The 17,053-nt window shown below is 35.0% G+C and overlaps 1 protein-coding gene across 1 annotated transcript in view; it reads left to right on the top strand.

The window, feature by feature from the left end:
• LOC115212761 (integrin beta-1) overlaps positions 1–17,053 on the top strand; it is a 63,348-nt gene that overhangs the window by 44,815 nt on the left and 1,480 nt on the right. Inside the window, exons 15-21 of the mRNA XM_029781431.2 lie at positions 3,848–3,990; positions 4,505–4,662; positions 7,294–7,403; positions 8,401–8,493; positions 10,903–11,026; positions 12,221–12,322; positions 14,881–15,047. Of these exons, the coding sequence (XP_029637291.1) occupies positions 3,848–3,990; positions 4,505–4,662; positions 7,294–7,403; positions 8,401–8,493; positions 10,903–11,026; positions 12,221–12,322; positions 14,881–15,047 (897 nt within the window). The remainder of the gene's footprint in view (positions 1–3,847; positions 3,991–4,504; positions 4,663–7,293; positions 7,404–8,400; positions 8,494–10,902; positions 11,027–12,220; positions 12,323–14,880; positions 15,048–17,053) is intronic.

Raw genomic sequence — 17,053 nt, 5'->3', positions numbered from 1 at the left:
AGACACACAAACACATACACACACATACATATATATATATATATATACATATATACGACAGGCTTCTTTCAGTTTCCGTCTACCAAATCCACTCACAAGGCATTGGTCGGCCCGGGGCTATAGCAGAAGACACTTGCCCAAGATGCCACGCAGTGGGACTGAACCCGGAACCATGTGGTTGGTTAGCAAGCTACTTACCACACAGCCACTCCTGCGTCTATATTATATATATATATATATATATATAACTAAAATAATGGTGTCTGAGACACCACCATGCCGAAATAGCAGTCAAAACCCTAACTCTAAGAACCACGTTAAATGTTCATATCGCACCATGAGATAAGACAGTGGGACAAAATAGACTAGCAAAAAATAATTCAAGATCCTGGATTTCTAGCTTTGCTTTAAATAAGCTTTGCCTCGTCAGTTGAATATATTAGATATGCACATAAATACAAATAAATATATGCAGAACAAACGTTAACGTGGTTCTTAGAGTCAGGGTTTTGACTGCTAATTCGGCATGGTGGTGTCTCTCAGACACCCTTATTTTTAGCTGTAAACAAATTATTACCCTTGTATGGTATTTTTCCCATGCTGGCCACTTGATAATATCGATATTATCCTTATTTATATATATATATATATTGTGTGTGTGTTTATGTTCAGTTGTAATAAACATAATTAAAACAACTTTACATTAATCTGGTGGATTACTCTAGCCTTTGGTAGAGAGTGTTGGGACTGAACCCTGTGGTTAGTAAGCAAGCTTCTTACCACACAGTCACGCCTGCCCCTATCATTGACAGTGACTTCGAAGTTTCGACCATTTAAACCATCATCGGACTGCAATGCCTTAAAGTTAATCTTGGTTTTATATGGTCTATTGATTTAAAATTTTCTTTGGGTGTGTGGATTAGAGTGGAGTGGTAATTAATTTTTAGGGTGGATTGTCATGAAATTTTATTCAATTTGGGCTTATGATATTGTTTAGAATTTATTCATGTATGTCGAACTGCATTAGGAGGTGTGTATATTTAGGTGTTTTTCCTATGGAAAGCATATAAGAATGTCATGGCTTACTACCCGTGTTTAGTCGATATATCAAGACTTTTGTTGTTTTTTGTGGTTCTAGAAGGAAGGTTATCTCCCCTTAACTTGTTATCACATGAAAGGTCAAAAGTGCAAAGACCAGTATTTTAAACAAATACTTAGTAATTGGGTGTTAACTTTTTTGAATGGAATTATTTATCCGTTGACAAAATAATGTAAGAAGTTGGTATATTTTAGATTTTCGGTTCTTTTATACGATCAAGACTGAACTATGAGATAGCTACGAGAATTATATAAACTAGAGTGATACGATACGAGCTCCTAACCTTTCAACTTGTAGCTACGCACGTTAACGCTTCTTAGATATCTACGTCATACATTTTTACAGGTGAAAACAAGTTAAGGAGAGATAACTTGTCTACTAAAAACAAACAGATTATAGTATAATACGCCTCTTCTTTATGTACTGACCATCTACAGATAGGAAACCACGAAATTCTTATATTCGTTCAATTTCCTGTAACTCATGGTTCCAACAGACGAAGTAGAAAAAGCGTTACCATACAAGATGCGATAGAACAATCACCATGACTCACGGGACTCACACATCTGGACATCCATCTCTGCCCTGATAGCGGTGAGGAGGGATATGGCACTGGAGAGCCGAGAACAGGCAGTCTCCATTACCACAGGCTCGACCATAAACCTGTCAGTGACCGATATTTTGACGAGCAACAGATCCTGGGGCGTTCGCGAAACACACAAGTTGTCGCTGGAGAAGGTGTCACAACATATGGAAATCCAGATGAGGAGCCTACCACCGCGGAACAGAAAAATTCTCAGACTGCCTGGCCTTTTACCGCCCTCTCAATCTAGCCCCTCAGGCTCGAGTTGCAAAAGGAAGCTTGTGTGGTCTAGGATATGATTTATGTTTTCGCGAAGGTGGCCAGTACCATTACTTGTTATTATTTACAGTATTTCTTGTTTTGATTTGGAAGTTTTGGGGCTATTAGTTATGCATGTCATGTTGTTGTAAATATAAAAATTTGTATATATTGTGCTTTAATGCATACAAAATGATATTGGTGGGTATAATAGTTGTTCGTTTGTATGTTTTTTTCTAGGTGTTCATTGCTTTATGAAGGCAGTGTTTGTGGGCTGTATCTATAACTGTTTCTTCAATTCTGACTTGGGTATTATATAATATATTGTTTTAGGCCTCTGGGTACACGTGAAAGTTGGGCATTACAAAAGATGTGTGTGTGTAAAAAAATGGGAATAAAAATGAAATTTAATCTTAAAAGAATTTAAAAAATTAAATATTTTTTACATTTTGAAGTTGAAAATATTTAATCCATCGCAGTCCGATGATGGCTGAACTGGTCGAAACTTCGAAGTCATTGTCAATAATGTTCTTGTTTAAGAATAATAAATACACACACTCACATTTATATATGCACACACACACACACATACATGATATATATATATATAATATATATATACATACACACATCAAGTGAGAAAAAGAAACACAGAAAGTAAGAAAGGTAAGGAGGGCGTAGAGAGTGAGAAAGAGAAAATGTAAAAATAGGGAAGAAAACGCGTTAAAATCTTCATGATAAAACTTTATATCTGAAATTTAATGTGTTATGGAATCTGGTGATTTCACTCTTTTCAAAGATATTTATGACTCCTCCTATTAATTGTACTACATGTTCATAATTTTATAAGAATCTCTTCATGAAAATGTTATGTATTCATAATTTCACAAATATATATTGAAAGTAACATGGAAGTTAATAAAATAAAAGGGGAGGTAATAAGCAGAATATTATTTTTTGCCCTTGATAACTTAATATGAACTTATAGAGTGTGCATAGTTGAAATTAAGATAATTGATGCTAAGCTGGTCAGCAATTTGTTTACAGTTATCCCTCGCCATATCGCGGTTCACCTATTGCGCACTCAGTACATTATATATTTTTCTGGCTAATATATATAAATTTATATCGCGCACTCTTCGGTATATCGCGGATTTCTGCGGTCGATAGATATTTATATTTTTTTAGAGATTCTAATAATTTCTGTGGTAAAAATAAGCATTATCACGCCTAGAAATTAATAAATTAATAAATAAAAGCACAGTATAGTACTGCACTGTATTAGAAATACATTAATTAAAATATATTAAAAGAAAATACGTAGTGTACTGCAGATGAGTAAGCAAAAATCGAACATACTCTATGGAAAACGAAACTCGCGAAGCGAGCGTATGTAACCGTTTTGCATTTATAATAAAATAAATATATACAAATTATAAAAATGATAAAAAATATATACAGATTTTACTTCGCGAATTTTCGCCTATCGCATTAGGATTTGGAACGTAAGACCGGCGATAGTCGATGGGTTACTGTATATCCTATATATTACACCTAATGGGAGTTAAGATTTTTAACAATAAAAATTTACCTAATTAATCGAAAGCTGAATATGGTGCCTACGTAGTCTAAGTATGAATTCTACAATTTACCGTCCCTTCACATGTTTACAACTTCTGAAATATAATAGCAAATGTTTTCAATATACACTTCTCTAATTCGCTTGGCGCTTCGTTCCAACAGAGGTGATGCAAAGGTTTTGCCTCATCTGCTAGAAATAATAACCAAGATCTTCCTCAATCCAATAACAAAATACAGGAAAATTCAAGGATGACCCAAGATTGGCCATTCACCAAAGATTGGCTGATATAAATGAACATGATAATCATGATATCTTCTATTTACAGATACTTAACAGTTCTCAATGCAGTGGAAGAGGAACAGAAAAGTGTGGTGATTGCATTTGTAACAAAGGCTTTACTGGAATTATTTGTGAATGTACAGAGGAAGAGAGTTTGAATATCGGAAACAGTACAGAGAAATGCAAAATGTATATAAATAATATTTCGTGACCATTATTGCTAGTTTTTTCTTTAACTCGTTTTTCCGAAATACTGACCTTAAAAATGCTCTTTTCAGCAATATATATTACTAAATGTATACTTTGTGGTAAGTGTGTCTGTAATCGAAAATCATCCAATTAAATGAATCAATGGGCGAAATGTTTAGCGGAATTTCGCCCGTCGCTACGTTTTGAGTTCATATATCCAGTAAGGGTAGTAGGTTGACAGATTCGGTGGAGCGTTGGAAAATATGCTTTAACATAGCCGCATCTAATTCGCCTTTCATCAATCATAGAAAAAATAAAACCGGTCAAATACTGAAGTCGATTTAATGGTGTGTACACTATAGGTCACCAAAACCATCACATATGCTTTTTACTTCCAACTAAACAGAGACCGTCCATTTTGTTGGATTTAACACATGTAAATAAACCAATATTATTTTATTCCAAATTATAATCTCCAAATTATCTTCGCTACCCTTTCTTTATTTTAACACAGGGATAACAGCAGCGAAGTTTGTAGTAACCGAGGAAAATGTACTTGTGGCAAGTGTCTATGTAATCGGAAATCATCCAACAAAATGAATTTGTACCGGGGAAAATTTTGTGAGTGCGATGACTTCTCCTGCCCTCTTTTGAAACGGAGCTTATGTGGAGGTAACTCATAAGAATGTTTTTTGACTAACTTTGTCCCACTGCTTTTTCTATATAACTTTAATACACAGATAATTTCAAACATAATTTCACTGGTGCCAAGCTGTATCGGCCTTTGCCTTTCTATTGGATAACATCGGTGGCATGGAGAGGAGAGGCTGGTATGCAGGAGTGACTGCTGGTCTTCCACAAACAACTTTGCCCGGACTTGTACTTCGTGTCCTGTATATATTAACCAAGATGAAGTAGATTGACAGGTTTATTTTCTGAACCTGTGGAAGACACACGAGATGTCGAATTATCGTTCACTTGATAACAATGGCACTCTTCTATTTTTGCTTCTATACCTTCTGGAGGAGTTACCTCAGTCCTATGTATCATCATCATCATCATCATCATTATTATTAATATTATTATTATTATTATTATTATATTATTATTATTATTATTATTATTATCATTATTGTCATCATTATTATTATTAGCATTATCATTATTATTATTATTATTATTATTATTATTATTATTATTATTATTATTATTATTATTATTATTATCATTGAATGAGAGAGCAGTGCATGCCATCAAAGTGACACTAGGGTAAAATATACGAAGCCCAGCATCCCCATCATGACTACCCGTCTGAAAAGAGTACACCAGGCACATGCATCACAAGCATATGTGCGCGACATGGTGATCTCATATCAAGATAAACAGTGCATGACCTTGCAGGTGGGGCCCAGTAAGAATTTTCTCCTGGTCGACTAACCTATCCCGCTCAAAAGGTCTCTGAATAAGGGTTGTTTTAGGATGTTGAACGAAACACCCATGTTTCCAGAGGTGAATTATTCAAATCCGAAAGAATCCCTCTCAACACATGGCTATGATGCTCCCCCAGTCTCTGTTCCGTAATATCTGAGTCCTGCATCTCTATTCATATGTTATGCATCCTCTTTCTCTATACTCTTATCGGTCTCCCTTCATTATCAATGGGTCTGCTCAAAAAATAAAATTCCTTGACAGCTATAGTCATCGTCTTAGTCCATTTAGTTCTAGCAGCTGTATAATGACGACCGAGCCTGTGCTGCTCATCCACAGGGCATATGCCGGGCGAAAGTCCGTTACCTGTAGTTCCGTCCTCATTTACGCCGTTGTTTGCGTTAGTTCTATTATTCATTACTCTCATGCAGAGGAAAGTGTTAAGGTGTCACAGCCACCAGTATTTTTATCGGGGCACCATCTCTAGAGGGGTGTGTCTAAAAAGACTCAAAGAGGCCCTTATTATCATTACCGTTATTATTATTATTATTGAGTGAGAGAGCAGTGCATGCCATCAAAGTGACACTGGGGTAAAATATACGAAGCCCAATATACCCATCATGACTACCCGTCTGATAAAGGTACACCAGGCACATGCATCACAACCATATGTGCGCGACATGGTGATCTCATATCAAGATAAACAGCACATGACCTTGCAGGTGGGGCCCAGTTAGAATTTTCTTCAGATTGAGTAGCCCATCCCGCTCAAACGGTCCCTGAATAAGGGTTGTTTACGGATGTTGAAAGAACCACCCATGTTTCCAGAGGTGGACTATTCAAACCCCAAAGAATCCCTCTCAACACATGGCTATGATGCTCCCCCACTACTTCTGCTCGTGATCAGAGATGCACATATTGTCAGCCACGAAGGGACATGCTCAACTGGTTAAGGTCAAACAACTGACAAGCAAATCTGTGGTATTGAGCAGAATATTTGCTGTAGCCCATCTTTTATACTATGATTATTATTATTATTATTATTATTATTATTATTATTATTATTATTATTATTGATTCTGTCACTCTCTTCCGTTTCACTTTCTCACTTAAAGAAATCGGTTATGATCAAACGTAGCGAGGGATGGGCTTTCTCTAGTTTAAAACTTCCAAGACAAGCCATACGTTTAAATACCTTCTATATACTAAAATATCTGATGGAAAATGATAACTTTGAAATATGATAATAAAATGTTTTAATGATTCGTGACATTCACGAAAACAGATCAGTGATGCTCTTCATCTGATAATATTTATCATTTAATTCAATAAACTTCATTCTTTTTTACTTTAAGATTTCTTACTCCAGGTAAGTTCGCAAAATTTACGTAAGAAATGCTGCATCAAAGGGGAAAAAACCCAATAAAAGCCAGATTTAATATTTAGTTTTTTTGTTGTTTTACAACCTTCTGAATTGCACATATGTCTAGAATCAATTTAGTACCTGCCATATAATGCAGTTAGTTAAATATGTAGTTTTGTGAAGTTATGAAAATTTGGACATTTTCCTATCATAAATTGCTTTACAAATTATTTAATATATGTACATTTTATAATTGATATTCATCTAATCGTCAATTCTTTGATATGTGAGAGTTCATGTAACCTGCACAATTTCCCTGTTAATATCAACAGAGATTATCCATAACAATTGTATTACACCTTTTTCTCCCCTAACATTTAATGTATTTATAAAATATGTTTCTCTGTAAATACAGGATAGTTCAATTAAAGATGTATGAAATGCTAACATAAGAACTAACACAGAGATTTAAAGAAAAGTCAGAAACTTAACAGTTCTTTTTATATAATTAGGACCTTCGCGGGGTTCATGCGTCTGTGGAAAATGTGATTGCAAATCCAATTATACCGGAGATGATTGCGGCTGCCCAAAAACGAACGACTCCTGTTTAAGTGAAAACAATGTGAGTTATACAATTAAAATATCCATTTTCCTTCAGCTTCTGCAAACTTCACATTGTTAATTCGTCTAAAATGCATTTTAGAGCTAGCTATATTACGCTTACACACACACAAGCACATATTCCTACACACACACACACACCACACACACACACACACACACACATACATACATATGTATATGTGTTTGTGTGTGTGTATGTATGTATGTATGTATGTATGTATGTATGTATGAATTGTATGTATGTATGTGTGGCTACGAGGTAAAGCGATTGCTTCCCAATTACTTGGTTTGAGGTTCAGTCCCACTGCATGACCTTTGGGCAAGTGTCTTTTACTACAGCCTTGTGAACTATGAATGGATTTGGTAGGCGGAAAAGGAAAGAAGGTCGTTGTATGGATATATATATATATATATATATATATATATATATATATATACATATATCGGAATGTGTAGAAATTTATACATGGAGAGAAGACACTTGACATGACTTCTTACATGCTAAAAAGGGAAGTTAAACCCAAACCACGAAAAAAATGGAATTCTTAAGGCACCCTACTAATAGGCACTAGAGTGAATAAAAATTTGGTTAATCCTATACTCGATATTTTTCTCTCTGTTTGATCTTCTCTTCTTTACTTTTCACTCTACTACCTATTAGCAGCGTGCCTTAAGAATTCCTTCTTTTCGAGGTTTCGGTTTAACTGCCCTTTTTAGCATGTAAGAAGACCTATCAAGCGTCTTCTCTCCGTGTATAAATCTTTGTACATTCTTATATATAAAAATATTTCATGTCTTATGACTTTTATTAAGTATGCGAACCACTGAAAATAGATTATATAATTTTTTTACCCTCATACTTATATATATATATATCTGTGTGTGTGTGTGTATGTGTGTGTGTGCGTGTGTGTGCGTGTGTGTATGTATGTGTGTGTATACATATATATATATATATATGCAATTTTACAAACTTTGTCTTTTTTCATTGACAGACAATATGTAATAATCACGGAAGCTGTTCGTGCGGTGTGTGTACCTGTGATTCTACCTCTGGTTACACGGGCCCGACATGTGAAATTCCTTCAGTAAGTCACTTGCATATTTTACTCTTGCGTCAGTCAAATTTTTTAGTTCAATATTTCCATGTTCAAATCGTTTTAAATCATCTAAATCTATTGTCTACCGTTCATTAACACTATCCAGTTATATGTGCCATAATTGCAACTAAATCTCATTCAACTCACATTCTTCTTTTGTGAATTAAGATCATTCGCTTCTTAACTACAAGCATTTGAAGTTTAAAAGTAGTCTTTCAGGCTAACCAAATGTTCGCTGCACTCGTATTAAAAATATAATGGCAGATGTGTTATCTTCAGTTTACTTTAAATTAGATTTTGATTCCCTTGTGTGTTTTTAATACATTTAGTGAACAATTCTATCCATTAAAGCTAATTATTCCACGTTAGTATCATTAGTGTCAATTAGTATTCATTAATATCATTAATGACAAATACTCTTCATCGGCGACATTATTATGAGTGTTATATTTTTTAATAGGCTATCTTTGTTTTATTATTAGAGTCATTATCTCGTCATAGAAGATTTGGTATTTAAATTTCTCCTGAGACTAAGTCTTAACAAAAGCGTTTATTAATCTCCTGCGCCCTCATTTAACTGCATTAAGAGTTTATATGAAAAAATAGACCCTTTTAATGCAATAATAGTCAAAACACATATTAAGTAACGTGGAAAATAAAACGCATCAAAAAATCAACTTACTGAACAGACAAATGAGCAAAGTCATTGCAGCCGTGGCCATCCAATCCAATATAGTCTTTCTAAGGCCATACTATTCAATATATTGTTTCCTTCGATATTTTCAACTGGTAGGATGAGATTTGAGGGAAATTCATTTGCTATTTATAAACAGACCGGAGTATCCTCTACCTTGTAACTCCGCCTGCTGAATATTGTGGTCAAATCACACTCAAAAAGATATCTCACTTTTATTTTAAGAATGATATGACATATCAGATAATATAGTCTGGAGCCAATAAAAAAAGATAATCAAGCCTAGAACTTATTCGTTATCATAGTTCTGTTTGATCAGTCCTGCACTGCGTTTAAATAAGAATAAAGCCATGATTGTTGTTGTATGTTCCTTCTCGAGCCAAGCCTGACTCATAAGGGCCGGTTTCCCAGTTTCATTGGCGTATAGGTTCTGCATCTGGACAAGACGTCAGTCCGTCGCAGGTGAGCTGCTAGACGCAGGTGGAAAAAGTGAGTGAATGTTGTGGCAAAAGAGTCGGGAGAAGTTCGCCATTACCTTCCGCCAGAGCCGCGTGATGCTTAGGTGTTTCGCTCATAAACACACACATCGCATGATCTGAGATTCGAACCAGCGATCCTTCGACAGCGAGTCTGTCGCTCTAACCACTCGGCCACGTACCTCTACTAAAACAATGATTGGTACAGAGAAAAACTACACTACGAATGTACACCTGAACATTCAGTTATATACCTTTTCTAATAATATTCTGACCCCATATAACTGCCAAAGTGTGTAGCATAGTTATCAGGGTATTAGGATCAATAATATAAGGTCGTATGTTCGATTTTTGGTGCACAACGTTTCCTTGAGCAAGGCGCTTCAACCAAACGAAGATATATAAGTTGATAAAACAATTATCTACAAAGTGTTCAGGCCAAAAGAGAGGAAAGCCTCATGCGGTCGTTTAATTCGCTTCTATTAACATCGAAATCACACTTCAATTACATCCTGTTATCATAAAATGGAAAAGAGAAATGGATATTTAGAATGATATAGTCCTGAAACATAAATGAGAAAATCACAACTTTTGCATAAATCTACTCAGAAATGAGTTGTAGGTCAGCAACCTCAATATGTACAGCAAATTCATTTGAAGATAATCAGAATGGGGAAGCTGCGACAGATAATGTATTTTTAGAAGAATAACCGACTTGGAATGAAAACTTGCTTCACAATGCTGTGTCACATGAAGTGTTATTGAAATGATTGCAAAACAGCGATTGTATAATATCATATCCATCATATTGCAATGGTTTAATAGCAGCAAGTCTGTTTAGTAACGACATGTGAGACGTAATAATTAGAGACATATACCTTAAGTATAGTGATTTTCTTTTTTACCTAGTGCTGTAACATGAATAAAAATATTAAGGACTATGTGTCGTAAGGAACCACAGCATAACTAATGAATGTACTGTTGTATGAGGTTGCCGCTCTCGAATGGTTTCATAATTGTTGGTTGGATAGGGATGGATTCCATCAGTTTCACATCCTACAAGTTTCCAGATGTACTCAACAAGTCAATAAAATAGCTTAACCTTTCCGAAGTTTAGATTGAAATGTTTTGATGGATCTTAATATGTCGCCTAAAATAAGTTTTTTTTTTCGTATCACGGAATTTCTGAATTAATTCCTATTAATCTTTTAATCAAATTCTTTACAGACATGTTTGAATAAGTGTCCAGTCAATTTGGATTGTATGTTGTGTGCAAAATCCAAAAATACATCAGAGTGTTACACCAAGTGCAAAGATATGCTATTCGAAGAAGTTGACTCTTTAGACAAAGGTATTTCTTACAATTAATTAATTCTGTCATCGGAAAAATATAAAGCAAAGCATATTGTAAAATGATTTCGAAATCAAACGTCTAATGATTGAAATGCCGCAATTTTGAATTAGCTTGATGTTATCAGTTTCGAATATTATCTCCATATAAAACGGTGAGCTCGCAGAATCGCGAATACGCTGGGAAAATGTTTAGCAGTAGTTTGTCCGATAAAATAAGTACCAGTTGAACATTGGGGTCGATGTAAGCGACTTAACCACTCCCCCGAAATTTCTGGCCTTGTGCCAAAATTTGAAACCAATATTACCTTCTGATTATCATATTCAATCTAAGGATTTTATTCTGGTGGTGTATGTTTGACAGTCAAACTGTATAGTTTTAATGTAATTACTGACGTGTACAAGGCAAGCAATATGAATATTACAATGATACGAACAGTTTTTAACTTATAGCTAATTAAAGGATTTATGAAGTATATTTCAGTGGAAATCTTAGGTTACTTATAAAACCTTAGGGTGGGCGCTTACATAATTGTAAACATTTCATGATTATCGAACGAAGAAGCTTCTACGTGGCCATTTGAATTGCAATAAACAGCCAAGCCTCGTACTATTAGGGGATAATATTGTCCTGGGTACGTATTGTTTGGTGAAATGTTTCATTATTGTTTTGACTACGCCAAGGGACATGGGAGCTCAGCAAGAACCTAATGACTCCAAACCAGATTCGACGAACCAACGAGAAGGCTTCTGTGTATTTATTTGACCTGCTATGAATATCAGTTAAAAGACCCTCAAAGTGAGCCCCTACCAAATAAAAAAGAAAAACGAGATATTTATTATTGTCATCAATGGTACACAATACAGCATCGAAAACGGGGTGATTATTTCTTTGATAATAGATCTGGATTAGGCCTGAACAAAAGCTGAACAGTAACAGTAACAACCGTAAAATTATTTAAATTCATATTACCTGGAATTGGGTATTTTGTCAGATTTTTAAAACGTTCTTCCTTTGTATCCCGAGTCAATAATTTTTATTAACATTATTTTCTTTTCTTTCTTGTTACCGATGTTATTTCACGGGCTTAATTTTTCGTTTGCTCCCCTAAGTATAGCGGAAACAAATAGTTTCTGCACTAAACAATATGTAACTATATAATTTTTCTCTATTCGATTTTTTTTCCTAACACAGTGACTGGTAAACTATGCAAGCTCATAAATGAGCTGTGTGTCATAGAATACAAATGTGTGATCGAAAACGGAATGGAGTTTCTGAAAATTCGTAAAAAGGACAGTACGTATTTGGTAAACCTTATAACTCTTATGGTCGTATAGTAACCACAGTAGATTTCGTCTTCGGGGATTATATATCGGCTATTTAGCATCATGGAACTCATGGCTCAGCAAACTATACTCTTCAGAGTACTCGAACTGAGGCAAACTATGTTGACATTTGACACTTCATGTAGCAACCAATGAGGAATCTTCTACATGGGGTACGGGTGGCTGTGAGGTAAGAAGATTGCTTCTGCATAGAGTAGAAAAGAATATAAAGAAGGCAAGCTAGCAGAATCGTTATTATGCCGAGCAAAATGCTTAGCGACATTTTATCCGTCTTTACGTCCCGCGTTCAAATTCCGCCGAGGTCGCCTTTGCCTTTCATCCCTTTTAGGATTGATAAAATAAGTACCTGTTGAGAAATGGGGACGATGTAATCGACTTAACCCGCCCCGAAATTACTGCCCTTTGTGCCAAAATTTGTAACCAATATTATTAAGGTTTATTTTCATTTATCTGAACATAGTGCTTTAAAAATGCTAACTGAACGATTTTATTAGCCCTAATGTATATATTCATTCGAAGTCTGCAGAGAGAGAGAGAGAGAAGAGAGAGAGAGACCTTCTGTGTGTGCTGTTGACCTGCAAGGAAGAGCAGTTGAATTCTCTTCTGAACACATACTATTATCGTAAAGAAAGGAAATTGTCACGATATATTTAATAGCCCTGTATACAATCTCTGAAAATCAGACGACATGGTCATGTCAATTTGAAAAGTGATGACCTCGTGTAAACAGCAGCAACTCACTTGGAATGAATATAGAATCATAAATTAAAAGAAAGTTATTTATCCGTTATACGTAATATTATATGGTGGAATATTTGTCTATTTGATATTGATATTGTTATAAATCATAACTTTATGTTCTGCCGTGTAGCATTGGCTATGTTATCGAGAGAAGATATCAAATATTTTATTTGTATAAATAACAGTCGTATCTACATTAGGAGACAGAGTGATACCTTCTATTATATATTAAAATTAGTGAAGTAGCTTGGCAGGGTAGTTGGAGATCTCGATGGGGAGAAGAAAGAAAAAATTACTTTTTGTGTTCTGAGTTCAAATCCCGCCATAGCCAACTTTGTCTCTCTCTTATATATATATATATATATATATATATATATATATATATATATGAAACAAGATAAAGTTGACGAGCTGACGAAATGTTTAGCATGTTGGGCAAAATGCTTAGTGGCATTTAGTCTGTCTTTACGTTCCGAGTCCAAATTCCGTTGGGGTCGACTTTGCCTTTCATTTTTCGATAAAAGAAGTAGAAGTTGAACATTGGGATCGATGCAAACAACTTACCCACTACCCCGAAATTGCTGTCCTTGAGCCAAAATTTGAAACTAATATATATAACAAGATATTTTGCCTATTGATTTGTATACTAACATAAAGAACAATCTTTATATTTTTTAGTATTTCTCCTATATTTTAAGATTATTTTATCATTTGCAATAAGAGCAGTTAATCTATTATCGAATAACCAATATACATCATTATGTAACACAAAGGATGTTACTTTTTAATGATCCTCTTTCAAAATGCCTCAGCGAATGCATTGATTTCGGATGAATCCGTTAATCGAAGAAAATAAAGTTAAAATTTTAAAATATATTAAAATAGAATTCATTACTGAGAAAGTAATTTTCATCACAGTAAATAAATTATGAAATTGATAAATTTACAGTTTTTATAATAATCGTACAATTATGAAACGCCTTTCAGGGAGCGTGAAAATATTTTTTATATCATTCTCTCAACTCATTACTTTAAAGCTCTAGATTTAATTGCACATTATCCCGATTGGTTTTTATCTGAAATCATTTAAGAGAGGAACAGTGATTAAAATTTCATTTCAATAAAGGATCATTGTGCATTAGGGTATTCAAATATTTCATTAAATTTTGAAAATGTTCTGGATTTTTCAGGCAAAAGCCACAATACATCCTCCAATCAAAAGCTATTTTAAAGTAGTTTTCATATCGCTTCAATGGATTTTTGATCGGAAGCTGTCGTTTTTGTAGCACATGTCACAAATTAAGTCAGGCAAGTTTCTGTGCGTCCGCTAAATCTGTCAGAAATAGCAGCTGATTTCCTCTGAGACTATGACTTAGTGGATTACGTAGCACTAGATACACAAAAAATGTTTTAATACTTATGAAATATATAACATCTAAATCAACGTGGTGACAAAAGAACATCCATTAAGCACTTAATTGCTCAAAATAACAGCGAAATGTATTTTAAAGCAAATAGTAATCATACTTAAAGAATGCGAAAACACATTATATATATCAAATACTGTATCATAAGAGAAGAAACAAAATGTTAGATTAAATAACTTTTAGTATTTAGTTCTCTTTCACAAAAAAGGTATTTCCTGTACTATTTTAATAAGGCACCCGATTTAAAAATATATGAAAACCCTTTCACTTACTCCTTGCCCATATGTTAGTCATTTCTTCTCTAAGTAGCTCACAAATATTCTTTCCTTTACGTTTTCAGAATGCACGAAAAAACGTGATAAAACAAAGCTAATCGGTGGTATAATCGGCGGTATACTTGCTGTTGGGATTATACTGCTATTATTATGGAAGCTTGTCAGTATGTCCCTGGATTATCGCGAAATGGCACGATTCAGAAAAGAACGTACAGATGCTGTTTGGAACACAGTAAGTATAATATTCAAAATTCATTTTACTTTCGTTGTACCTAAATGTTACAATTCCTATTTTTCGTTTTATAAAATATGCCCAAATGACTACTTGGAAGGATTTTTATATACACGTTGATTCTTTGTTGATGACAAAGACAATCATCCAAGACCGAATAAGATTTAGTATATTAGAGATGCTTATTTTATCGAACATATATTTATTCCAGAAGACTTTAAGTTGAAAACGGTGAAACAATACAAGAGTAAATTTCATTTATATAGACAGATACAGGCATATCAAACACCATAAAGAGAAATACTCGATTTCTCAAAGTTACCTGTGTTCTAGAGTAGAGTCATAATAATCCAAGGGCCGTTAAGATCAGTTCCACTTGAGAATGAGAGATAAGCTCAGGATTCAAAGCTTCTCTATAGTTGATATGCTATTAAGGAAAAGAGAGGCTATTGCCTGGAAGCACGAAGACAGTCGAGAGCAAGTGCTTCTTGCTTAATAGCCGTCAGTAGTACATTTATCCGATATATCTTCCGAAGTAAGGCGGTGAGCTGGTAGACTCGTGAGCACGTCGGGCGAAATGCCAAGTGGTATTTCTCCCGTCATTACGTTCTGAGTTCAAATTCCACCGAGGTCAACTTTACTTTTCATCTTTTCGGGGTCGATAAGTTAAGTACCAGTCGAGTACTGGGGTCGATGTAATCGACTGTCCTCCTCCCCCAAATTTTAGGCCTTGTGCCTATAATAGAAAGGATATAGCTTCCGAAGGATTGAAGGCGTGTGGTATAGTGGTTAGGATATTCGGCTCACGATCGTTAGGTCGTGAGTTCAATTCACGGCGATGCGTTGTATCCTTGAGCAAGACGCTATATTTCACGTTGCCCCAGTTCACTCAGCTGGCACAAATGAGTAGTACCTGTATTTCAAAGGACCAGCCTTGTCATACTCTGTGTCACGCTGAATCTCCTTGAGAACTACGTTAAGAGTACACATGTCTGCGGAGTGCTCAGCCACTTGCACGTTAACTTCACGAGCAGGTTGTTCGGTTGATCAGATCAACTGAAACCCTCGTCATAGTAAACGGCGGAGTGCCAGAGTTATCCTCTGAAGGCGGAGGTAATTTTAATAAATCAATAATCTGCGATGTATGGCATTTGATATACCTATATTCATGTATGTAGTTCAAATACATGCCACTGACCTGTCTGAGTTATTTCTCTCACCTTATTTTTGTTTTGTTTAAATTTAATCTACTCAGTCTGCTACACCACTACAAATTCTCTCTAAATATTCTGGTCTCTATCATTATCTCTTGTCATATCGTACAAAACTGGGTTTTGAAATATTTTTTTTTTTTACTTGCGTCGACAAGTAATTGTATTCGATATATTTCCAATTATCCCCTTACGGCAATTGGGTAACGTAAGGAAATCAAAATTTCTCTACTGGAACACTATAAACAGATTTCCAGTGAGGGTTTCAACTACAAAAATAAATATTGGTCGAGCTTTAAGAGGCGAGAAGCCTCAAATTCGAGGGATGAACATTTCAACACACAAACAAATTAGAGCAGTTATAGACACGTACCTCCTCACACACACACACACATACATACAAACACAAATTTCGTATCATCATCATCATCATTCTCTTCTCCCTCCTCTTGAAATTACTGTCCCGAGTCCCTATGAATTCTTGGTTTAACCGGCTTCCATGGCGTCGAAACGGCCGAAATTGCAGCATTCCTTCTGAATGGGTTTGCTATTTACAGTTGTGTAAACCGTAGTAACGTGAAATGAAGTATTGCGCTCACAGAGCGCAACGCGCCATCCGGCTTAGTAACCGCAACTATCAACTTGTGATCGTACGTACAATACCGTAACCACTAGACCGCACGCCTTTTGCTTCATGTCACTTGGTACAAATATAATATATATGTTATTGAAGAATGCTGAAATTTTACTGATTACCAATTTCTTTATTGCACCTTGTAGAAATTTTCATTAAAT

The sequence above is a fragment of the Octopus sinensis genome, linkage group LG1, assembly GCF_006345805.1.
Source record: "Octopus sinensis linkage group LG1, ASM634580v1, whole genome shotgun sequence".
Classification (NCBI taxonomy): Eukaryota; Metazoa; Mollusca; class Cephalopoda; order Octopoda; family Octopodidae; genus Octopus; species Octopus sinensis.
Note: the sequence above shows the minus strand (reverse complement) of the source record. Positions and strands in the feature narration are given on the sequence as shown.